The 26220-nt window shown below is 37.5% G+C and overlaps 1 protein-coding gene across 2 annotated transcripts in view; it reads right to left on the reverse strand.

Moving 5' to 3' along the window:
• Positions 1–26220, reverse strand: part of LOC127661036 (KH domain-containing, RNA-binding, signal transduction-associated protein 2-like) — a 108230-nt gene that overhangs the window by 31992 nt on the left and 50018 nt on the right. For both annotated transcript variants that reach the window (XM_052151583.1, XM_052151582.1), the window contains exons 3-4: positions 13777–13893; positions 1980–2126 (exon numbers count right to left, since the gene is read on the reverse strand). In XM_052151583.1, the coding sequence (XP_052007543.1) occupies positions 1980–2126; positions 13777–13893 (264 nt within the window). The remainder of the gene's footprint in view (positions 1–1979; positions 2127–13776; positions 13894–26220) is intronic.

Here is a 26220-nt window from a genome sequence, read left to right on the forward strand (position 1 = left end):
TGACATCTTGTGAAAAGGGGCATAATAGGTTCCATTTAACAAAGGCTAATCTGGTATTACAAAATAAATTCAAAGCTACTTCAAAATGTTCAATTTAATATAGGGCTAATGGTAATCTGTGTGGCTTGACAAAAGACCTACGTCTTTAATAAGGTTCTGAGTTATTCTGCATAGCATTTTACTAAAGTAACACATATTATTGTCTGTTTTGTCTATTGTTTGTAATTTGTTTTAACTGATTAATTGCAAGTATACGTATTGTAATGTCTCTATAAAATGAAAGCTATGAAATGTTAGTAACATTTTACTATAAGATTGCATATGTTAATACATAATGTTGATTACCAAAAAAGTTAATTTTAACTTCCTCCTTTTCTATAAATAAAGCAAAAATCCTTTCAGAAAAAATGTTTCAGCGAGGCAATTACAATGATAGTGAATGTCGCCAGTCTGTAAATGTTAAAATACACAAGAGTTTCAAGAGTAAAGTTAAAAGACATGATCTTAGTGTGATAAAATTGCTTACTTTTCTGTGTAAAGTTATATCCAGTTTTAAAATTACGTAACTCTCTAAACCCTACAATCCTTAAACAGCCGTAAACATTATTATTTAAAAACTTTACTCAAGCTCAAATAATACACACAGGTGAGTGCTTTTATCAAATGATAAGCTTACATTTATGCCTTTAAACTCAACAAATAGCCTCATTTACTGTAAGTACCTGCAACTTACTGTAACTATGATTTTTTTTTCTATTTTTTTAAATGCTATTTATTTATTCATTTGTGGTAATCAACATTATGCCACAAATAATGTTGATTGAGCTTTACTTGTATATAACGAAGTATATTCCTTTAATGCATTATCTATCATCATGAATGATGATATCTATAATACATTTTTAAAATTAAAAATATATTATTCTTAATTACGTTAGGTCATACCATAAAGTGAATATATAATACTTTCAAAGTAAATATATAAATATATATATATAGAAATTAACATAAACAAAGATGAATAAAATGCTCAATAGTTTATTGTTAGTTTAAACTAATGTTAACGTACAACACCTTATTGTAAAGTGCTATACATTAATTAATATGGCTGCCTATAGTAAATACAGTACTTTTAACACTTCAAACAGCACCAGGGATCTTAAGAGAATCCAGCAGGAAAGAAAGCTTTTTGACAAAGATAAATAAATGACTAATGTAAACACATTCTAAAAGACACTGAGATGGCCAAGACTTTGCACCTGTTTGGCAAGTCCAAAAAAAAAACATAGATACAACATGGAACATGACTGAAAGTATTACAGATAGATGATGTGACCAGATCAGTGCTGCATATGATGCAAATAAGTGACCCAAGAGGCTAGGTGCTGTGTTGTAAAGCCCAGGGAAGGAAATATGAAAGCAGTATGGGACCAACGGGATTTTCCCCTATAACGCTTCCTCCCTCAGGCCAACACCTTATATAGAGCTACATTAATATTTACAAGATATTTTGAGATATTCAGCTTGCACATTAATTACCTCTAAGCTCCAGGACTCACTATGACTCTCGGATGTTATACATCACACACATGACATCTTATGATGTCAGAAAAATTCTAAATAACTTAAAAAAAAAAATAAATCATAAAAATTTACTGTATTTCAGCCATGTTTAAGTTGTTTTACAAAGAGAATTCATAAACTACAGTAGGTGCAATTTCATGCGGATTTATAAAACACCTAATCAGCAGTTTGCAGCATTCTCTAGCATTCTCCAGATTATTACAAAATATCAATTTTCCTTGGGCTGATTCCTAATGTATATATTTAATCACATGCATAACTCTAAAATCTCTATTTTTCTTTTTCAAAATACATTTATGTATGCAGGAGAGCAGGGAGTTCAGGATTGGTTGGTGCAAATCATCTTTGCCTCCAGCTCACTATCCCTCTCTAAGAATTCCAGTATATGAACTTACTGGTACAAGGAACTTCTTAATCTCCTCCAGGGCATGGCTCATGCGGGAGTAAGCCTCTCCAGGTGGTGCAAAGACTTCAATTAAAACATGAAGATCATTGCTCAAATGGGCATACTTCGCCTCTCCACTTTTCCTCAGCTCTTCCTCCTGGAAATGGAAACATTAAAAAAAGTCAGGAGTTCCGCCTGAGCATCATTAATGAATTGAATAAACTGTGCTTTTTTCAGAACCATATTAATGTGTATTTTAAACTGAGGGCATACTTCATCATAAATGGTATTAAAGGGATAGTTCACACAAATGTGAAGATTCTGTCATCATTTACTCACCCTCATGTTGTTCCAAACCTACTATATTTCTTTCGTGGAACACAAAAGGAGTTGTTAAGCAGAAAGTCATTTCACCTTTATTGCATCTTTTCGCCATTTAAAAGTGAATGGTGACTGAGACTAACATTTTGCCTAACATCTCCATTTATATTCCATGGAGGAAACAATGGCATATGGGTTTGGAACAACATGAGGGAGAAAATTAGGACGTAATTTTCATTTTTGGGTAAACTATCCCTTAAATAAAGATGCTCTTTTTAAAGTGATTGCGTTCTTAACATTTTTTGTATATATTAATGTAAAAAATAAAAAATAAAAAAAGGTCATTAAGTTAATTTTTTTAGATGATTTTATCTTCATATTTTATAATAATTATCATAAATGCATGTGAAACCAATAATGAAACCTATCTGCACTCTAACTCTATAACACAGGTAATGGGTTTGTAGGTAGCGTGAATAATTATGCTTAATGCTGCCTGAGGGCTTTTTGTCAGAAATAAATTGACATTATCACCTTTCTGATTCAAGCTTGCCTTCAGAAGAGCAGAAAAGGGGGATAATTCTGAGAGGTACTCAGTTTATCAGTTCTTTCTGATTGCTTAAGGTGTTCTCTAGTTGTTGAGAAAAATCTTGAAACTTCTGAAAGCTTGTAATTACAATCGCCAACATTTCTATCTTTCGTTGATTACCATTCGGATGTGGCTTCTACTTAAATGCAGGAAAGCTTTGATGTAGGGGCCATTCACAGACGCCTCATCACTGATGCGGGCTCTTGTAGCCCCTTCAGTTTTAATAAACACTCACTGATGCCATGCCTCTATCATGTCAAAGTGACCCAAGTACTTTTTCCATCAATCTTTGCATGGACAAAAGGTCAGGAGACACTTAAGCTTTAACAACATTTCTGAAACATAATCATATTTTGTGAGGCCCCTGCAGGGGCGTAGATTGGTAACACAACCCCCTCCTCCAATAATCAAAACAAACAATTATTTAGACCATTATCAATGGAAACATATAAACGCTTCATGCTGCAACCCCCCAACCACAAATGTTCAAGCCAAATCTATGCCCTTGGGCCCCTTTACGAAATGGTTCAGACAGCAATTTTGTGGGTAGACATGTATATAGATAAGTATGCTTGTGAGAGTGTACAGTGTTTGTTTATATTTGGACATACTTGTGAGTGCCACATTTTTTAATTTCTGTGAGGGTTATGTTTTGGGGTAAGGGCAAGAACATTAACTCCATATAAAAAAAATGGCATCTATGAGATATCCTCACTAATAGAGAATAGTGAAACACATGTTTGTGTGTTTCTGTACGTTGACTACAAATGGAAAGAAAGAAGATTAGGCAGGAGACAGCAAAAAAGGGTGTATGCTATTTCATTTCCAATCTTCTGAAAAAAGGACTATTCGTCAGATGACAGTTTTTCTCTTTCAGGTCTGAGGGCTTTAACTTTCATTTCACGTCAATCCATGAAGAAATTGTACTGTTGTTTCTAAAGGTAGGGCTGTCTCCCTGGATGTATTTCAAAAGGCACTCAAGAAGTAAATATGTCTAAGAACAGCAGAATCCTCTTCAAATATGACAAAATGAAGGGCTCCTCATGTTTATTTCCATTAAAATACAAATAGTCAGTCTGACACTTATAAACCTGACAGTTATCCAATGCCCCTATGGAGTAAAAGCACTCAGATTAAAAAAATAAAAAAGACAATGAACTACAAAATAAACAACACTAAATAAAAACGTCCCATTTTACTCCTACACTTATCTGCACTATAAAGTATAAAGTAGTTTGTTTTGTTTTATTTTCCTTTCATAAAAATATTAAAGACATGTTAAAATCTACACTATAACATTTATGTATGTCACAAAATTGACATGATTTACAATCAGTGTTGATAAAGTCAAAAATTAGTGTAATGCATTACATTTTAAATCCTTGTAATCAGATTACAGTTACTGATTTTCAATTTAATTGATTACTTTTAAGTACATTATAGGGTTATTCTTATTTCTAATATATTATTTATGTAGAATACATGAATTATGGCCCCATAACATGTCATTTTGAAGGAGAAATGTGAGGTGCTGAGTGTATGATTTAGACACTATTTTCAATTTGTTGAGCAAAAATGTTTTTTAGAAAGTACTTTAAAAGTAAAGTTATTATAAATTAGATATATTTTACAATGAAGTAATTAGTCAGTAATCTGTTTAAATTTTGAAGGAATATTGAGTAATTCTTAGTGGATTACAATTTTTTTAGTAACTTACCCAATACTGTTTACAATACATAAACATAATAAAGTAATTTTATGAATGCCATTATTTGACAGCCAACATCTGCCCTCAGAGACATGCTACTGTATTTTTTTACCTGCCAAGATAATTATTCAAAATATATCAATAAAAAAAAAGATTTCTTGGTTTGATGATCCTTTGATGTACACAGTTTTTTCAATAGGACTTTGAGAAACTGCAGTGCATAGACATAAATCATAGCTATCAAGATGCAGGACAAACTCTTAATTATATCACATGTATAATGAGCCTGTACCAGCTCAAGGTGACTCTTTATAGAATATGTTTGCATTAATAATTGCCTTTGGGATTTAAAACAATCCAAACAGACTCTTGTTTGAGGTTTACCATACATTTAAATGGATTTCAGCTGAGACCACAGTTCCCCTTCTGTCACTCACTGAAATTTGTGTCGATGTAGTGACACTAGGGGTCTCACTTGAGAGCCTCTGTTACCTCTTATCTTTGAGAAAAGGCCAATGAGAATTGGCGAACAGAATTAGCATGCCCCTCCTTTTGCAGAGGCAAAATTTGCAAGCTCCTGGGGCATATGGCATCCTCAGCGATGGTCGCACCGCTCGGGTTGATGCATATGAGGCCACTTCAGCACTGGCTTCAGACTCGAGCCCCGAGATGGACATGGCGCCACGGCACATACAGTGTGAACCTCACCCCTTCCTGCCCTCACTTATTCAGCCCTTGGACAGACCTCTGTTTTCTACAGGCAGGAATTCCCCTACAGCAGGGGTTCAGATGCGTCGTAGTTACTACGGATGCCTCCCAGTTGGGCTGGGGCACCATGTCCAACGGGCATGCAGCCGTTTGCTCCTGGATGGGATCCCGGCTGGGTTAGCGCATCAACTACCTAGAGTTGCTGACTGTATTTCTTGCCCCGCATATATTTCTGCCATTGCATGTGCCAACTGGCAGTGGACGCGTGCCAAACACGTGTTGATTCACTCAGAAAACACAGCAACAGTAGCATATATAAATTGCCAGGGCGCTGTTCGCTCTTGTCGCACGTTGCAACTCGCCTGCCATCTCCTCCTTTAGAGTCAGCAGCGGCTCAAATCGCTGCACGTCACTCATATCCCGGGCAACCTAAACACCACAGCGGACACGCTGTCACGACAGGTAATGCTCAGCGGGGAGTTGAGACTCCACCCTCAGGTGGTCCAACTGATTTGGGCTCAGTTTGGCAGAGCACAGGTAGATCTGTTTGCCTCACGATATTCCACCCACTGCCCGCTCTGGTACTCTCTGATGGAAGCCCCCCTCGAAGACATCATCCTGAGACCCCGACCGGGCTATGTGCCCAAGGTTCCTATGACCCCTTTCAGGAATCAGGTAGTGAACCCACAAGCACTGCCCCAGGAGGAGGTAGACCCATCCTTAGGTTGCTGTGTCCAGTGCATGCTTTGCACACCTATTTTGATCACACGTAGAGCTTTAGCACTCTGAGCAGCTCTTTATCTACTTTGGTGGACAGCGGAAAGGAAATGCTGTCTACAAACAGAGGCTTGCCCACTGGAAGGAGTGTGGCATCCTCGAAGGGCACTGGCCAATGGCACCTCTCCAGCAGACATCTGCAGAGCGGTGGGCTGGGCAACACCCGATACCTTCGTGAGATTTTACAATCTCCGGGTTGAGCTGGTCTTGTCCCATGTTTTGACAGGTCCGAACACGTAGAATTCAGTAATACAGAACAGCTGTCCAGGTGTATCGCTAGCGCATAGAGCCTTTCCCCTCCCCTGAGGTGAAGACATGCGCTCTACTCCCCCAGTCAAGTCCACACGTCACGGACCCTGGGTGTCCTTCTTCCCTAGCACTCTGGCTCTGAATTCAGCGGAGGAAGTTCACAGCCAGAAAAGAAAAAAAAGCAGAAAAAGGGTACCGACTTGCCTGTGCTGGAACAGGTGCTCCAAAAGTTCTGATTATTCCAATATCTCCTGTGAAGTATTTTCCACGGTTGGCGGACCCGCGTGTCCCTTGGACAGAGTTCCCTCTGCCCCCTGGTTGCTGTGTTTGTAGAGCTCCTCACGGTCGAGGAAGGACCTACCATCGCGCCACTTCCATATGTGACTGGTAAGCCAATGTGACATATTTGCCATATATTAACCTACCCTGCTGGGCAGGATTCTTTCCCCTTGAAAGAATAGGATTGGAAAAGAAAACCTTCCCTGATGCGTGTTTGTGGCAGGGCGGAGGGCGTGGGGCCGGGTCGTGATCCTACACACCCAGTCCCGTATTAGGCTAATCAAGCCTCCGAGAGGGATAACGGTCAACTGCAGAGGATCGTGCGGGAGAGAGAGATCGTTTACAGACATGTCCGTCATGTGTGTGTTTGTTTAAGTTTTATATAAAAAATATTATTTATATTATCAAGCCGGTTCTCACCTCCTCCTTTCCATTGATCACTTTACACTGGTGCCGAAATCCGGGAAGGAGGAGGGATATGCCGTAGTAGAGTTCTCGCCACTTCTGTCCACCCCAACGGAGCAGCCGCGGCCATCTGCCGTGGAACGAGGAGCCCAGCCACCTGGAAGAGGACGATGGCCGCCGACTGCGAGGGGAGAAGGGGCTCCTAACCGACCGCCTGGAGCGGTCAGGGCCACTGCAGGGGCACAGGAGTCGCCTACCAGCCGCTGAAACGCGGTGGAGTTTGAGACCGCCGTCCGCGAGCGGGGATTGGCTCGCTGCCGACCGCCTGGAGTGGGAGAACCGCTGTCAGGGGTGGGGGAGACCCCTTCTGTTCCCAGAGAACGCGGCGGGGCGTTCCGTCCGCCAGGGGCTGGAGGTCTGCCTCTGATCCACCCGGAGAGGCACGACTGTCATCCGAAAGAGGGTGGAGGAGTGGCTGAGGAACAAGCTGCGGCGTATCAGAGAACTGGCGAGTAAGAGTTTTTTTTCATCTCTCTCTCCTCTCTCTCTCTCACTGCCACTCTGCGTTGGCCTTTTCCCTCTCTTTTAAATTTTACAGTGTTTTTTTGGGGGGGTAATACACTTTTACAGGAAGTACCCCCCCAGTTTAATTATTTCTGTTTCCCTCCCCTTGTCCCCTCCCTCGTCCACGTAGATGGGGATGACCTGCCGGCAGATGGGGCTTAGGGCACGCCCTCCCCCAGGGAAATAGGGGGGGTGTACATCATGCTGGGGGCTCCCCAGCCTGAGAGAACGAGGGAGGAAGGGCGGAGGGCGGGGCCGGGTCATGATCCTACACACCCGGTCCCGTATTAGGCTAATCAAGCCTCCGAGAGGGATAAAGGGCGAGTGAAGAGGATTGTGCGGGAGAGAGAGATCGTTTACAGACATGTCCATCGTGTGTGTTTGTTTAATTTTTATATTAAAAATATTATTTATATTATCAAGCCGGTTCTCGCCTCCTCCTTTCCATTGATCACTTTACAGTGTTATAGCTGCATCTAACACTTTATGGAGAAGAAAATATATAGAAAGAAAAGGCAGCGTCTGGTACATCTAGTTATGTTGCTTCCCTCCCTCAGGGATGTGGGGAACAATATGACGTCTTTTGGGGCATTGGGGAAGGTTACGTGCAGTCTGACGGTCCTTTTTCGCGCACAGCAGCTTGCTTGCACCTGCATCAGCAGTCCATGTAACACGGTTCAGTATTGTGGCGTTTTTAGATAAGGACCCCTAGTGTCACTACATCGACACAACGTCAAGTGAGTGATAGAAGGGAAGCGTCTCGGTTACTATCGTTACTATCCGTTCCCTGACACAAAACTTTGAGTCCCTCTTGCCACAAAACTGTACTAAGCTGCTGAAATGGCCGGGACCTTACTCTCGGCTCCTCAGCTCAAACCCTGTCTGAATAGACGCACGCTTCCCTCCTTTTATACCCGTATGTCCGGGGGAGGGGCATGCAAATTCTGTTTGCCAAGTCTCATTTGCATTTTCTAAAAGATAAGAGGTAACCGATGCTCTCAAGAGAGACACCTAGTGTCACTACATTGACATAACTTTTCGTTCCCTCCATCAGGGAATGGAGGTTACGATAGTAACCGAGACGTTAATCTGCATGTTTAAAAAACAGAGTGATATTCTGAAAATTGTGTTTATTAAACTTATAAAGAGCTTTCGGCTTTTAGAAATTCTTCATGCAGGGCTATTTGGAATCAAAGAATGCATATTAAACATTCACATTATTCTGAACCAGTTTTAAAAGCTAGAACTGTGGCAACACACTTCACTGTAAACCTGAATTAGTTAGCAGAACTCCAAAAAATTTAGGTAATCAGTTTCATCAAATCTTTTAAGTTAATATATTCCAAATTTAAGTGGAACTGTCAGGTTTTGATTTTGTACTATTTTTGCATGCTAATTGCTCTTAATTGAAAAATTGAGTAACCTAACTCGTACATTTTGATGGCACATAACTTTAAATTTTTTATAAGGTACTATATATATATATATATATATATATATATATATATATATATATATATATATATATATATATATATAGGGTTGGGAGGGCTACTTTTGAAATGTATTCCACTACAGATTACAGAATACTAGCTGTAAAATGTCATTTGTAACGTATTCTGTTAGATTACTCAAGGTCAGTAACGTATTATAAATACTTTGGATTACTTCAGTACTGGTAGATTTTTTTCACTTGTTTTGACTATAAAAACTGCCAGTACATTAAGACAAAATACCCATGTTAAAAATACATTCTCTGAAAAACCTAAATATCTTATGCAAGTGTTGTTTCTAAAACAAGATACAGTAAATCAAACTGATCTTGTTTTAAGGATTTTTTGATATTTTTACAGGAAAACAATATAATTTTTTTTTATCAAGAATATGATTTATGCCCTAATATGAAAGGTCTTACTAGAAAAAAAGAAATTATGACCTAATGTGAATTTTCTTGATTAAAAAAATATGATCGTGCCTGGTAACGTGCATGTAAAATGTCTAGAAATAGCATTTTAGCTTACACAAGGTTTATTTCTATTTTTTCTGCTCCAAACTTCAAACTTACTTCTCTGTCTGCTCGTATGAGTGTAACACATCATAAGAAATTTTTTTACCGCTGTTCAAATGCACTTTGGACAGCATCATATACATGTACAGGTGAAACTCGAAAAATTTGAATATCGTGCAAAAGTTCAACTTTAAATTTCAGTAATTCAACTTAAAAGGTGAAACTAATATATTATATAGACTCATTACAAGCAAAGTAAGATATTTCAAGCCTTTATTTGATATAATTTTGATGATTATGGCTTACAGCTTATGAAAACCCCAAATTCAGAATCTCAGAAAATTAGAATATTAATCAATAAAAAAAAAGGATTTTAAATACAGAAATGTCGGCCCTCTGAAAAGTATAATCATGCATATGTACTCAGTACTTGGTTTGGGCCCCTTTTGCATTAATTACTGCCTCAATTGCATTAATTACTGCCTTCAATAAAGCCTGTGGCACTGCTGAGGTGTTATGGAAGACCAAGATGCTTCAATAGCGGCCTTCAGCTCTTCTGCATTGTTTGGTCTCATGTCTCTCATCTTTCTCTTGGCAATGCCCCATAGATTCTCTATGGGGTTCAGGTCAGGCAAGTTTGCTGGCCAATCAAGCACAGTAATACCATGGTCATTGAACCAGGTTTTGGTACTTTTGGCCGTGTGGGCAGGTGCCAAGTCCTGCTGGAAAATGAAGTCAGCATCTCCATAAAGCTTGTCTGCTGAAGGAAGTATGAAGTGCTCTAAAATGTCCCGGTAGACGGCTGCGTTGACTCTGGACTTAATAAAGCACAGTGGACCAACACCAGCCGATGACATGGCTCCCCAAACCAACACAGACTGTGGAAACTTCACACTGGACTTCAAGCATCTTGGATTGTGTGCCTCTCCATTCTTCCTCCAGACTCTGGGACCTTGGTTTCCAAATGAGATGCAAAATTTGCTCTCATCAGAAAAGAGGACTTTGGACCACTGAGCAACAGACCAGTTCTTTTTTCTTTAGCCCAGGTAAGACGCTTCTGACGTTGTTTGTTGTTCAGGAGCGGCTTGACAAGAGGAATACGACATTTGAAGCCCATGTCCAGGACCCGTCTGTGTGTGGTGGCTCTTGATGCAGTAACTCCAGCCTCAGTCCACTCCTTGTGAAGCTCCCCACACATTTGAATGGCCTTTTCCTGACAATCCTCTCCAGGCTACGGTCATCCCTGCTGCTTGTGCACCTTTTTCTTCCACACTTTTCCCTTCCACTTAACTTTCTATTAATGTGCTTTGATACAGCACTTTGAGAACATCCAACTTCTTTTGCAATTACCTTTTGAGGCTTTCCCTCCTTGTGGAGGGTGTCAATGATGGTTTTCTGCACAACTGTCAGGTCAGCAGTCTTCCCCATGATTGTGAATTCAACTGAACCAGACTGAGAGACCATTTAAAGGCTCAGGAACCCTTTGCAGGTGTTTTGGATTAATTTGTCCAATTTTCTCTCTAATTTATCTCTACTTTTCTGAGATTCTGAATTTGGGGATTTCATAAGCTGTAAGCCATAATCATCAAAATTATATCAAATAAAGGCTTAAATTATCTTACTTTGCTTGTAATGAGTCTATATAATATATTAGTTTCACCTTTTAAGTTGAATTACTGAAATTAATGAACTTTTGCACGATATTCTAATTTTTCGAGTTTCACCTGTATAAATGTTTTCCATCTGAAAGGACTAAATATTAAATGAAACAAATGACAATAAAATGCAAAGTAATCTCTTCTGTAATCAAAATACTTTTGAATGTAACTGTATTCTAATTACAAATTATTTAAATTGCAACTGTCATGGAATACAATTACTTAAATATTTTATTTTAAATATGTACATTACATGTATTCCGTTACTCCCAACACTGAATATACAGTACATATATACATATTATTTTTTTATTTAATTTTGTTATTTTTGAAATGCTAATCCATCACTTTATTTACCCAAGTTAATTCTGACTAGACTTGCTTAGTAATGGAAAAAGCAGTAAATAAGGTACGCACATGGTATCAGTCCTCAACCTAAGCTCAAGCTCCACTCTTCACCATAATTTTATCCCCAAAACTCCAACATAACAGAAACTCTTCTAAATTGCAACATAACAAAACACTAAATTACACTAACATTAAACACTAACAAGTTTCACCCTTTGCATTCCTGTTGCAAAAACACACAAAATAACACTTAAATAAATTACTTTCTTTATCGAGTCCCATGCAATGCATGCTGGGAACAAGAAATCACTTGCCCAATTTGAGCTTATCAAACAAAACATGTAAGTTCATTAAACTCAAAACAATAAAACAATTCAGGTTACTAAAAAGGTGTCAGTTTTATGAACTAATAAGAAAGATAAAGTTCTAAATACTCATCTAGATAAAATTATTTTAATTAATTTGAATGATTTATTTTTCCCCTACTCAATACAATTAATTACTTTGAACATTGGGGTTTACACTGTACCATATATAATGCATGCACATGCAGAATAACAAACATGGTTAAGTTTAACTGAGAGCTTGTTACATTTCTTTCCACATTATTTGTCTCTTTTGGATTTAATTTCTCTGTCAAATTCCATTCAACTCAACTCTACTCCATCATAGGTCTTGTATGGTTCTGTGAAATAAATATTTTCACAATGACGACATATTTTTAAATAGCCAATAATTGCACACCTATGATGCACAACAGTTAAATTCTATATTAATGTGAGAAGTATTTTGCATCGTGCCTAACATCAAGCACACACGCATGGCCTCTTGTGGTATATTCTATTCTATTCTATTCTTTACATACTGTAAATCCAGATTTCATTAAAATCATTGTGACAACATAACTACAAATTTGAATGTTTCATATGCTACAAAACAACAACAACAACAACAAAACGAATAGTTGCTTGATATCCATATTTTTCATTCAATGGACATGCATTGTTTACATAACTATTATGAAGTCTGAGGAGCTGGCCTGTCAACTGCTAGAGCTGTTGTGATGACTGATTAATTTTAGTGTTTTTTTCTTCAGTATTTCTACTCTTTTTCAGACAAATTACAGAATGATGCTCAATCATTCACTCAAAGGGGGGAAAACATTGACAATGAAATCAGTAGACTGCTCTATCATGCAAATGTAGCTCAGTTATTTTGATGGTCCTATTATGTGCTGCTATTTTTACAGATCAGTTGTGGTACCTATTTGTAATATTGTTTCTTTGTTCAAGAATATGTACAATGTCAGTAAATGCTAAAAATAGCAGTTCCTCTTCTATCTAGGGGCATATACTGAAGGCAATAATCAGTCCCAGCATCATCTCACACTTTGCTCTGTCAGCCGCTACTGATGGTATGTTAGACTCACACAAATGAAAGTTTTAAGGGATTGAGGGTCAGGGAATAAATGACTGTGCTCTGTAATAAATGCAGCACGCACAGCATGTGCAAGCTATTGTATTCTTTCAGTAGACACAATAATAACACTTTACATTCTATATATTACATCAATTATTATTATAAATTAGTTTAATCTAAATAAAAAACAAAAAAAATAATATATATATATATTGAAATCACTGAATAAACCTTAATACATTAAACCAACAATACAAAATGTAAGGGTTAAATCAGGTAGAAATTGCTCCTTAGGCTAACAATTGCAGGTTACCACTTTTTAAAGCATATTCAAGAAATATCACAGCCTAGCTTATATTCAGTTCAACAACACTCTTGTTTGTGTGATATTGCATGACATTCAACTTTTCAAATTAAACATTTACATGTAGAAATAAAAAAAGTACATTATTCTTCATTGTTAGTTCATGTTAATTACTCTGTTATACAATGTTAACATGTATTTAAAAGTGTTATCAATCAAGCAAATATGATTTAAACCCACTTCTCTACAGGTTCAAATGCAGTTTCTTTTAAATATATCTAAGTGGGGAGTTTGTGTTTCATCAATAGCAGTAATTTTGAGAAGTATGCCATTTAAGTTCTGAAATTTCTGTTTAAAATGAAATCAAAGCAAATTAAAAAACACTAATTACCAACATGTTTATGAAACATATTCATTTCATTTATACAGTGCACAAGAAAACAAAAAAGAGATGTTGTCAGTCATCTCACCTTGCCTTTATCTCTCATTGAACCCTTGCCGAGGATGGACATCTTTGCTCCTGTTTCCTCTTGTAATCTTTTCATGGAATTGCCCCTGGGCCCCAGCAGTTTCCCAACAAAATTAAACTGTAACAGAGGAGAAAAAAAGCAATACGGTTGGTCTCTCACACTGCTTGCTTCCAAGACGGTTGCCTCAGTTCGCAGTCAATAAAAAAAACATTCAAAATGTGTTTGTTTTTCTCATCATGCACAAAACCATTTACAGCAAGAGAATGAAAAATTATTTGTCTTATTTAACATTAAATCAGTGGCAGTTCTAAACCCAGCGTATTTTACAATTTACACAGGTTTATGTGAAGTTTGTTAAAAGTGGTCAAAATCCCCTTATATGTGTGAGTGTACACCTGTTTCTGGAGGGTACTGTAGTCACTCATGTGTCTAATTGATGTTTGGGGTCAGTGGTTGGGCTCCACTGCTTTCACAGATATTATAGCATCTACCAAATGCCAAAAGGGATCTTCGAAATGATCCAGAAGTCCATGCATGCATGAGGCGTAACATAATGAGTTAATATCTAATGGGGATTCAAGTATACTGCCCAGATGATGAGCTATCCAGCAATTGCCTTGGGGCAGCAACTAACATTTCAAATCCACAGCAAATGAGCATCATTGAGAACACTTTGCTCTTGTCATTGTTTCACCATCTCTCTGTTGTTTTATTCACATCTGTGCATCATTCGCTGAAGCTGATTCTGTACCTTCAAGGGATTCCTGAGTCTTACAGTGTATACACATTGCAATAAGATTTAGCCTGCTGAAGATTTTCTAATGCCCATGCTGACAACAGATCTTAAGTACTCAATAAATGCTGTCTTTGTAAGAAAAGTGTCATTGTATAAAATGACGTGTCAGATTTGCTTTATAATATATTCATTTCATCACTGTCTGCTCATCTTCAGTGTTCATCAATTTCTCTGATCTACAGTGGCATGCTATTTTTTTTGGCACACCTGATAAAAATGTATGTTGCTGTGAATAGCTATGCGAGCAAAAGATGGCCTTATTTCCAAAAGGCATAAAGTTAAAGATACACATTTCTTTAATATTTTAAGCAATTTTACTTTTTTATTTCCATCTTTTACAGTTTCAAAACAACAAAAAAGAAAAGGGCCCGAAGCAAAAGTTTGGGCACCCTGCATGGTCAATATTTATTAACACCCACTTTGGCAAGTATCACAGCTTGTAAACATTTTTATGGCCGGTAAATATTCTTTCAATTGTTGTTTGGGGGATTTATGCCCATTCTTCCTTGCAAAAGGCTTCTAGTTCCATAAGTTTTGGGCCATCATGCATGCACTGTTCTTTTGAGGTCTATCCACAGATTTTTGATGGTCGGAGGCCATGGCAAAACCTTCAGCTTGTGCCTCTTGAGGTCATCCATTGTGGATTTTGAGGTGTGTTTAGGATTGTTATACTGTAGAAGAAGCCATCCTCTTTTCATCTTCAGCTTGTTTACATATGGTGTGATGTTTGCTTCCAGAATTTGCTGGTAGTTAATTTAATCTATTCTTCCTTCTACCAGTGAAATATTCCCCATGCCGCTAGCTGCAACACAAGCCCAAAGCATGATCAATCCAGCCCTGTGCTTAACATTTTTTCATGAAATTCTGCACCCTTTTTTCTCCAAGAATACCTTTGCTCATTGCAGCCAAAAGGTTAGATTTTAACTTCACCAGTCCACAGGACGTGTTTCCAAAATGCATCAGGCTTGTTTAGATGTTAATTTGCAAACTTCTGATGCTACATTTTGTGGCGAGGACATAGGAAAGGTTTTCTTGTCATGACTCTTCCATGAAGGTCATAATTGTGCAGGTGTCGCTGTAGAACAGTTCACCACTATTCCAGAGTCTGCTAAAGCTTCCTTATGACAGGGGTTTTGATTTGCCTTTCTAGCAATCCTACGAGCAGTTTTCTCTGAAAGTTTTCTAGGTCTTCCAGACCTCAACTTCACCTCCACCATTCCTGTTAACTACCATTTCTAAATTACATTACAAACTGAGGAAACGGCTACCTGAAAATGCTTTGCTATCTTCTTATTGCATTCTCCTGCTTTGTGGGTACATGACTGCTGATTGTTGGGACAAGGTTTGAGGAGTCAGAGTACTTGTAGCTTTGAAATTTGCATCACCTGGCCTTTCTTAATGATGACTGTGAACAAGCCATAGCCCTAACAAGCTAAGCACCCGAGACACTACACAAGCATGTCTGAAACAGGTGTACATTGACGTGTCCTTAAACAAGCCCTCATAATAAATCTCGAAATGATTGACAAATTCACTTGTGAAATGGATTGCTGTGAACTGTACGCCAATGACTGACTTATGATCAGCAATATGGTAGTAAACAATACATTGTATTCTAAAGCCGCTTTTTGTATGGCCTTATCGATGATTAACTCTTCTGCTACATTAATATAAAGCATTTTAATTATCTGAATATTTTATACATATATATATATATATAATTTTTTTATATTTAAAGATAACTATGTATAATTATATATTGATATAAATATGTATAATCATTATATATTTAATTATTTATATATGATGGGCTTTCTCAGCAAATATTTGTATATGCGATTAATTATTCGGGACACCATGTAATTAATTTGATTAAAAATATTTATCTATTGACAGCACTAATATATATATATATATATATATCCTGTAAATTTCAGTTAGGGTGTAACGCATTACTAAGTAATTACTGTAATTAAATGACTTTAAGGGTAAGGGATTACTCTTAATTTTTCAGTGATTTAACCAAAGTTACTTCTGATGCAATTACCTTAAATACTGTATACAGCCGTGGCCAAAAGTATTGGCAGTGAAATGTTTTGCAAAGTTTGCTGCTTCAGTATTTATAGATTATTTTTCACATGTTTCTATGGTATACTGAAAAACAATGATAAGCATTTCATGAGTTTTAAAGGCTTTTATTGGCAAAAACATTCAATATATGTAAAGAGTCAATATTTACAGTGATAACCCTTGTTTTTCATAACCTCTGCAATTCGCTCTGGCATGCTTGATATCAGCTTCTGGGCCAAACCTTGACTGATGGCGATCCATTCTTGCCTTATTAGTGCTCAGAGTTGATCACAATTTGTGGGCTTCTCCTTGTCCACTCATCATTTGAGGATTGACCACAGGTTCTCTTTAGGATTAAGATCCTGGGAGTTGCCTGGCCACGGATCCAAAATTTCAATGTAATGATCTCCGAGCCACATCATTATCACTCTTGCCTTGTGACATGGTGCTCCATCATGTTGGAAAATGCACAGATCATCAGCAAATTGCTCCTGGATCGTTGGGAGAAGTTGCTCTTGCAGGACGCTTTGATACCATTCTTTATTCATGGCAGTGGTTTTGGGCAGAATTAAGAGAGAGCCCACTCCCTTGGATGAAAAGAAACCCCACACATGGATGGTCTCAGGATGCTTCACTGGCATGACACAAGACTCATGGTAGCGTTCACCTTTTCTTCACCGGACTATCGATTTTCCAGTGTCCCAAACAGTTGGAGAAAATAACTTTGCACCAGTATTCTGCTGTCCAATCCTTGTACTTCCTGCAGAATTTCAGTCTGTCCTTGATGTTTTCCTTGGAGAGAAGTGGCTTTTTTGCTGCCCTTCTTGAAACCAGGCCATTGTCCAAAAGTCTTCACCTCACTGTGCATGCAGATGCACTCACACCAACATGCTGCCAATATTGAGCAAGCTCTGCACTGGTGGTGACACGATTCCATAGCGGACTCCTCAGGAGGAGATAGTCCTGGCACTTGCTGGATAATCTTGGATGTCCTGAAGCCTTCTTCACTGCAGTTGAACCTCTCTCCTTGAAGTTCTTGATGATCTGGTAAATGGTTCTTTCAGATGCAATATTCTTTGCAGCAATTTCCTTGCATGTGAGGCCATTTTGATGCAAAGTGATGATGTCTTTCTTCAGAGGTAACCACTGCTAACAAGAACACAATGATTGGAAGCACTTCTCCCCTCCATTTATAGCGATCAGTCTTCTCTTATAATCCAATCAGAATGATAGAGTGAAGTTCATCTGATCACTCTGCACAATAATCTAGAAACAATGTGAATCAACACCACAACAACTGAAGCAGTAAACTTTGCGAAACACAAAATGTATGTCACTGCTAATACTTTTGGCCATGGCTGTAGACTATAGAACAATTTTATATAAAACAATAGTGAATTTAAAATCGAAATTTAAAGTCAGATTTAATTCAACGCTGCCCCCTTAAATTCTTTGGCCAGTTCATGAATAAATAATTTTATTTTATATGATTTATTGTAAAGAATTAAAAGAACAGTTTCATGTCTATTCTTGTATTTTTCAACTGGTCGAGGTTGATAAGGGTTTTAGAAAGTTAGTAATAAATAATTCAATTACTTTTCAGACAGAGTAATTAGTAAAATAATCTTATTACACTTTAGAAGATGTAATTAGCAGTTAGTAATGAATTACGTTTTAGAGTAACTTACCCAACACTGGTGACAACAGTATTTATATTAAATATGCACAGTAAGTACAGATACAAACTGAACAACTACTTATTAAAACATATCTTAAAGGGTTAGTTTTCCCAAAAATTCTAATTCACTCATCATTTACTCACCCTCATGCCATCTAAGATGTGTATGAATTTCTTTCTTCTGCTGAAAACAAAGATTTTTAGAAAAATATCTCAGCTCTGTAGGTCCATACAATGCAAGTAAATGGTAATCAGGCCTTTAAAGTTCCAAAAAGGAGACAAAGTCAGCATAAATATAATCCATCAGACTTCAGTGTTTTAATCAATGTCTTGGGTGAGAATCGACATCTTTAGAGCAGTCTCCTTGGCAATCATGATTTCAAGCATGATTACACTTCCTATACCATCTAGTGCTCTGCGCATGCATCAAGCATAAGGAAGTGTAATCAAGCTTAAAATAATGATCATGCCTTGAAACTAGTAAACAGCCATACTGAATCTCAAGGACACCCTGGTTAAAAAAATAAAAACAAACAAACAGCTAAAACCAGCATAAGCTGCTTGGCTAGTTTTAGCAGTTTGTTTGTTTGTTTTTATTTTTTAAACAGGGTGGCCTTGAGATGAGGTATGGCTGTTTACTATATGCTAGTTTCCAGCCCAGTGAGCCAAACATTACTGAGGAAACAGAGTTTGCCCTTCAAATGTTTGCAAAGGTTAGCTGATGTGTTGTGGCCAGAATGAAACAGTTGGCTATAACACATGTTGACATACCCTGCCTAGCACATGGCTGGAAACTCCTAAACACATGCTACTCTCAGCCAGGCTGTAGGTGCAGCTGTAGGAAACACAAGCTAATGGAACACAGAAGATCTGTCTACAAATTTGGCCAGATCCACAAAGCAAATTAATACAATTTCAGGTGAAAGGTTCAGGTGTGGGTAGGCCAGTATATTTAGCAACACGGCAGTACTGCGCCAAAGCATCATGACCGTCTCTCCCTGAATGGGTGAGCTGGAGGTGTGCTGTTTGCCTCCCCTCCAACAGGGTGTGTATGAAAGCTGGCTTGGTGCCTCACAGCAGATGGTTGCCTCAGCTACAGTGTGAAGATGCTCACTGAGCAACTGCAGTGGAGTGGCCTGTTTTCATTAATCTAATGAATGTCTGGAGCCACTCTCTTGCTCCACGGTGGGCAATTTAGGCTGTATTAGGGGGCACAGTTCAGTGCTGGATGAGGTTTGAAGTAATGCAAGCTGTCCCTGGCATTAGCAGGCCACAGAATGATAGACATTATGCAGCACCTGATGGGTTAGGGGTGAGAAACCTGACAGCCTGAAGCATAAGAGTCAAACTGCATTTGCTTATTTTGAGCACATGTGAATTTTAAGAAAGTGCTCATGATGTGTTGTGATGGAAACTAAGGGGGAATTCTCTAAGAATGAATTGTGGCCATGAAAGTGTTGTTTATTTACACATGCAGACTTAATTCCCATGATGAAATTGAGGGACAGTCAAATGTTTTTTATTCTTTCTGCTGTGTTGACTTGCTGATATGATGTATGGCTCCATTTTGTTTTACATTAGTTAGCAAGTCTGTTCCACACATATGCGCACTCTTCAAAAACCTGTAAGAATGAAGCTTATACATTTACACACTAGCTCTTTCTCCGGATGAAACCTAGATGTGCTAAACCACTTTCTTTTCATGCCTTACATGGCATAAGGAAAACTGCTTTGTTGTTTACATGAAATTTCAGAATGCTGCTTTCTGGAAACACCTTGGAATAAACCATTTTCTTAAGCAGGTTAAAACGGGGCTCACTTATTACCGCACACAAGAGTGGTACAACTGTTTAGTGATTTCATCCCTAGATCCCCAGACTTCCAGCATCTACAGTAGTTGATACTTCCTATGTTGGATGGCTATTCACTGTGCTGTCATTCAGAATCACATATTTTTGGACCCCATAGTGCGTTCAGAGTGTGTGCTTGGCTGAATAAATGGCTTTTCACACATGAGTCCCTTTGACATAGACCTTCATCTGTGCTAGACACTCTCTGATGTGCATTCCATTGATTTCTCTGCCAAAAACTTATAAGAAGCTATTCAAGTCACTCAGACCACCAAGCTCTTGATCAGCACCACATTGGCACAATCGGCAAACACATTTTACCATCATATGGAGCAGGAGTTTTCAACCTTACAGGAAATATGCCCCCCTCTGTTCGATGAGCTCCCAAGAAGGGAATATGAGCTTACACCAATGATATACTATTTAAATTATAAAGGTAAGGTTATGTACACTGAATGCATACCTGTACATAATATACTGTATATAGAACTTTGCTTATCATATTCATTAGAATGATTGAGATACACAGGTACATATATATATATACATATATATATATATATATATATATATATTATACTTTATTGTTTTACCCAAGAAAAAACATTAAACATGTCCAAGACACAAACATTCAATCTTAAAATATGAAAAACCAATATAAAATATTATTACATTTTTAAACTATGATAATCTAAAGAAAGAGTGAAATAAAATCAGTTTCAACATTTACTGTAAACATTTTTTATTTTAGTTTATTTTAAAATGAAAATGTAATTTTACGTGTGGTTTTTTTTTTTTTCAGCCCGAATCAATTCCACCACTGATTGCTATTAAACACAATACATACGTAAATTGGAGAATTGATAGATACACCACTGTGGTGGAATTGTTCATGACTTTCAGAAAATTAAGAATTTTTTTGTGATGCATGTACAGGTATGTTCACTGTAGGACAATGTTAGTAGACAAATTAAAAATCTAATAAAAAGATTAAAGTAAACTAGTGTGAAAAATGTGTTTCAAGGGTTTTTATTTTTGTCCAAAGTGTCGAAAGTGCCCATTGTTGAAGAAAAACTCATATACAAAAATTTTTTTCAATTCACCTATAAATAAATATATCAACATACAAAAGGAATCCATAAAGACAAATATCTTCTAAGCAAACTCATGTCTCGTTACCCTGAGGATAGTTTAATTTAAACTTTCTCAGAAAGAGTCTTAGGAGTTTACAGTCTGTCTCATACAATGCAAGGCATTGTGTATATAATTCTAAATTTCATTTTGTGGTCCACTAAGAGAGCTGTTTTAGAAAATTTCTCTTCTGTTTTAAAATTCACAACTAATTTGATGCAAATCACTCCTCTATATTTATTTATATATTTATTTATATAAGTCTTTGACATTTTTTCTTTTTTCCATTTAACAGTGTGAAACATATTTTTGGTGCATCTCATCAGATTACGGAAAACAATTGGAACAGGATTTTCAAGAGACAATTTGGTTGCTGCCAATATATGATGATTGAATGAAGCCTTGGGTTGGAGAGATCATAATCCTTTGTAAATCAAGGTAAAGATTCTTGCTGAGGGTCCCGGTGAGATTAAGATGAAGTATACACCACCTGAGACCAGCATGAATTTCCATGCTTATGCTAGTTAGTACTGGTATAGCTCACCAGCTACAAAATGCTGGTCAAGCAGAACAATCTATCCAATGAAGCTAGCTGACCAAGGGAGGCTTGCTGGTTAAGCTAGTTAAGAAGCCTGAAGAGATGCAAAAACACAACAAATGTTGGTGATAAATATGCATCTTACACAATAAATTACTATGATGTCTGGGATCAAAAACTTCTAAATATCCTCAAGGATGTTTCAGTAAAAATGGAAAGAAACTCTTTCAGGCTTTCAGGCTTCACAGCACAAGTACTGCCAGCCAAAGTTGGTGAGGAGAACATTTAACATTACCATCAATAGCAGTTATGCTGTTTGCCTGTGTTGAGTTGGAGGTTAATAAGAGTTGGACACCATAAGCTGGGGAATCCGATAAGATCCGTAGATGGGTTAGATGCCCACTGCCAGTTTAGTTATCTGTGTTGCTAGCAAGGCCTAGCGCTGACTGATAGCAGGATTATTGAAGGGGACTAAAACTGGAAGAAAGAAATAATAACCAAGCGAGATGGCTTAGCCACAGCTAATGGACACATACATTAGTGTTGAAGGGTTTCAAAGGTGGCACAGAGCTTTGGTGTTATATAGATGAGAGAGAGCGAAAGGGCTAGCTCTGGGTGTTAGTGGAAGCTAATGAGCAGCTAAAATAAAGAGGGAGAGCATTGATACGTGTCAATTCTCTCATTATATTAGCCTTAAGAGTAAGAAGAGCTTTGGGATAATGATTTATGGAGTAAACTACAGTTTTTATTTATATTACTGCAAATTTGTGGTTAAAAGTGAATGTGAATTTATATAGATTCATATATACATATATAGATTTCACTATTTCAAATACCAACATGTTCACACAGGAAGTCGGCATTTTGCTACTGAATATTCTAATACCTTGACACTGGCCCTATTCTGCCGAGTACTGGCAAGCACCAACTCCCATTAAACATTTTTGCATCAGTTTGCAAGTGTTTACCTTCTCCTGTAGTGACTACCTTGCCTCGGTAACGAAGGAGACCTGGTTTCTTGTTCTGCACTAAAACAAGAAAGTAATTCAGGGTTCCATTTCCCTCTAAAATTAAATGTTTACTCCATTGAGAGTTGGGCTTAGGGTTGGGGTTTGGATTTGGAGGTAGAGTTAATAAAATATGCATTCCTCTTCACTGTATTGCATCAATTACAGCTAAAAACTAGCTTTACAACTCACTTTTGGCACTCCCCTTCAGACATTTCACCCTGAAATTCAATAGTATCCAACTGCAGTCAAGCAGCGACGCTTCAGGCCACTGTAGCGCCAGGGCAGTCGTCTTTAGTTTATGGTAGATGTAATTTGTTTATTTGATGAAGTTGTTTGAGCTCACATGTGCCCTTACGTTCAAAACACTTCCCACTTTGGCTACTGGGGCAGTGCTTTGAATATTGGTAAGCACAGACCAAGTTCAGCTAAAAAAAGCCAACCTTCCGTTTCTGAATACACAGTGAGATCAGTCTGCATATGTCACTAGTTGTAACTAAATGTCACTTTGCCACTAGTTCCTGCTAGTGGATGAGCAATGTTCAAGGCCACTGTAAATGATCTGATTCACTCACACCCGTGACTGTATATTATTTTAATTGTATATCAATGTTCTAAGGGCAAAGCAGAATAGAGTATGTATATATCTGTGTTTGTGTATATTATAAGCCAAACAATGTGATAAGGCATGAGACAGATATACACATATTGCACTTTTAAGCACATTTGGCATGTATATTCTTGTCAGAAAGCATAAATCAACACTCAGAACTTTATTAGGAACACCTGTACACCTACTTATTCACGCAATTATCTAATCAGCCAATGGTGTGGCAGCAGAGCAATGCATAAGATCATTCAGATATAGGTCAGGAGCTTCAAATAATGTTCACATCAATCATCAGATGTGATCTCAGGGATTTTGACTGTGGCATGATTGTTGGTGCCAAACGGGCTGGTTTGAGTATTTCTGTAACTGCTGATCTCCGGGGATTTTCATGCATAACAGTCTCTAGAGTTTACTCAGAATGTTGCTAAAAATTAAAAACATCTAGTGTGCGGCAGTTCTGCGGACGGAAATGCCTTGTTGATGAGTGAGGCCAACAGAAAATGGCCAGACTGGTTCGAGCTGAAAGAAAGGCTATGTTAACTCAGATAACCGCTCTGTACAATTGTAGTGACCAGAATAGCATCTCAGAATGCGCAACACGTTGACCATTGAGGTGGATAGGCTACAACAGCAGAAGACCACGTTGGGCACTTTACTAGGACCATAGTGTTCCAAATAAAGTTCTTAGTGAGTGTAGATGCACATAAAGAGAATGCATAACAGACGTGTATGATATAAACTTAACCATGCATGTACCAAACATTTCTGTTCAGTGCAGCTCCAGTAAAGGTACCAACCTTGCATTCTGAGCCGGAGTAAAATCTTATTATGGATCTCCTGTATTACAGAAACCATATTGAGCTCTTACACTCTGGGGCTGACAGCACAGATGCGGGGTAAACAAACAGCACATTAAGACCATCTCAGATTCAGTTGGCTGTCAGGTTAAGAGACTGTTATCCATAGAGAAGAGAAGCAGCCACCCTCTTTCCAGCGTACATTTCCCATGTTAATTTGGCGTCAGCTCTTAAAAATTACTGACACCCTGAAAAGGTCAAAAAACAGAAAATCATATTTTCAAGTTTGCCAAGAGCAAAAATATTTGTTTGCTAACGATTATGGCTCCAACATCAAAAAAATGAATGCCTTTCCTTTGGCTGCTTAGCAAGTGTTATCCCGTGGGGTGTTGGTCAGTTTGAAACATACTGGGATAAGCCATATAAACCGATTAGGGGAGAAGCCATATTCCCATAGGCTCCAAAGAGACTTTGTCTCTCCAAATCTTGAAACAACTATTGTGCACCACAAGAAAACCATTTGTCGGATTCTGTGTTCACAATTACATAAATAACCTTCCTGAAAACAAATAACGGTGCCTCAGCAGGCTTCTAATTAATTATGAATATAAAACTTTCTTTTTTTCTTATATCTGAAGATACAACTTGCTTTTATACTTTTTATTTATCCCTCAGTGTACTGTTCGATTTTGAATCTGTTCAGCAGCTTATCTATGTTAAACACCTCTGACAAGGTTGATCGGCCTTTGGGACCAGGGAATTCTTTAACAAGACAGAGCTTGCCTAAACCTCCATGTAAAGGTCATATAACTGAAGACAGATAAGCCAGAATCTATGGGGACAACAACCACAGGTGTTACTATTCAATGGATTAGTTGTGTTTTCAGAACTATAAAGGCAAACCTCTGAAGTGTCTCGAGACAGCGGTAAATCTATTTGCACCTTTTCTTGTTACTCGGTATTGTTAAAAGGTTTAAGTAAAGCTATGAGTTTACCACAAAATAAAACAACATTGTGAATTCTGAGGGCTATACTTTGACAGTTTCATTAATATCTTCAAGATGTCTGGCTGAACACACCCTCAATTCGTCCCACTTTTACTTCATGCATGAAAAAAAAGATATGATTTCTTGCATGCTGACTGTCTTTACAACGTTGCAAACGATAAGCAGTATACTAAAGCAGTAAACTACGACAGGCTGTGCATTGTAGTGATTTTACAACAGTTAATGGGTGTTCTTTGCACAACGTGAGGGGAAGTGCTTAAAACATCCTTACCCATGGTAAAAGCACAGCCTCTCATGGCTTTTTGCTTTAATAAAATGGCAACAACAAAAGTATGATTAGAGTCACCAATGTTCAATAAAGAGTTAAATATTTTATTAATGATTATCAGAATAAACAATTTTTCTGGCTAGTAATGTTATCCTAATAGTAGGCTGTTGTTGTTTCTTAGCAACATAGCAACTTGGCACGTAGCAAACAGTATTTATAGTAATTTTACAGCAGCTGCAGATACAATCAGAATTTTAGTCGGAACTATACATTTTATATTATGAAACTGTAATAATATAATATAAAAATATATTGTACTGTTAAAGCCTTGAAACATTTAATGTCTATTAATATTGATTAATTCATAATATTAAACTTATAAACTATTATTAATAATAATATATTACCTTCAATATGAAATATCTAATATTTATCTATAATATTTGTTTGACTTATGATGTTGTCCCACTTGACTATGTTAAAAATAAAAATAATAATCTGTCCAACTTTCACCTTTATTTCCACCTCCAAGGTTTAATATTTCTTTATAACAAAGTATCTCAATGAACATAGACATGACATTGTTTTGATATAGTACAAAATGAAAATCTGAAAATATGTCATTCAAGTTTCTGTGCAGCAGCTACCACCTTCCGATTCAGATGCTGATCATGCACGTTTTTTGCTCTCTC

Source organism: Xyrauchen texanus, chromosome 20 (assembly GCF_025860055.1).
Source record: "Xyrauchen texanus isolate HMW12.3.18 chromosome 20, RBS_HiC_50CHRs, whole genome shotgun sequence".
Classification (NCBI taxonomy): Eukaryota; Metazoa; Chordata; class Actinopteri; order Cypriniformes; family Catostomidae; genus Xyrauchen; species Xyrauchen texanus.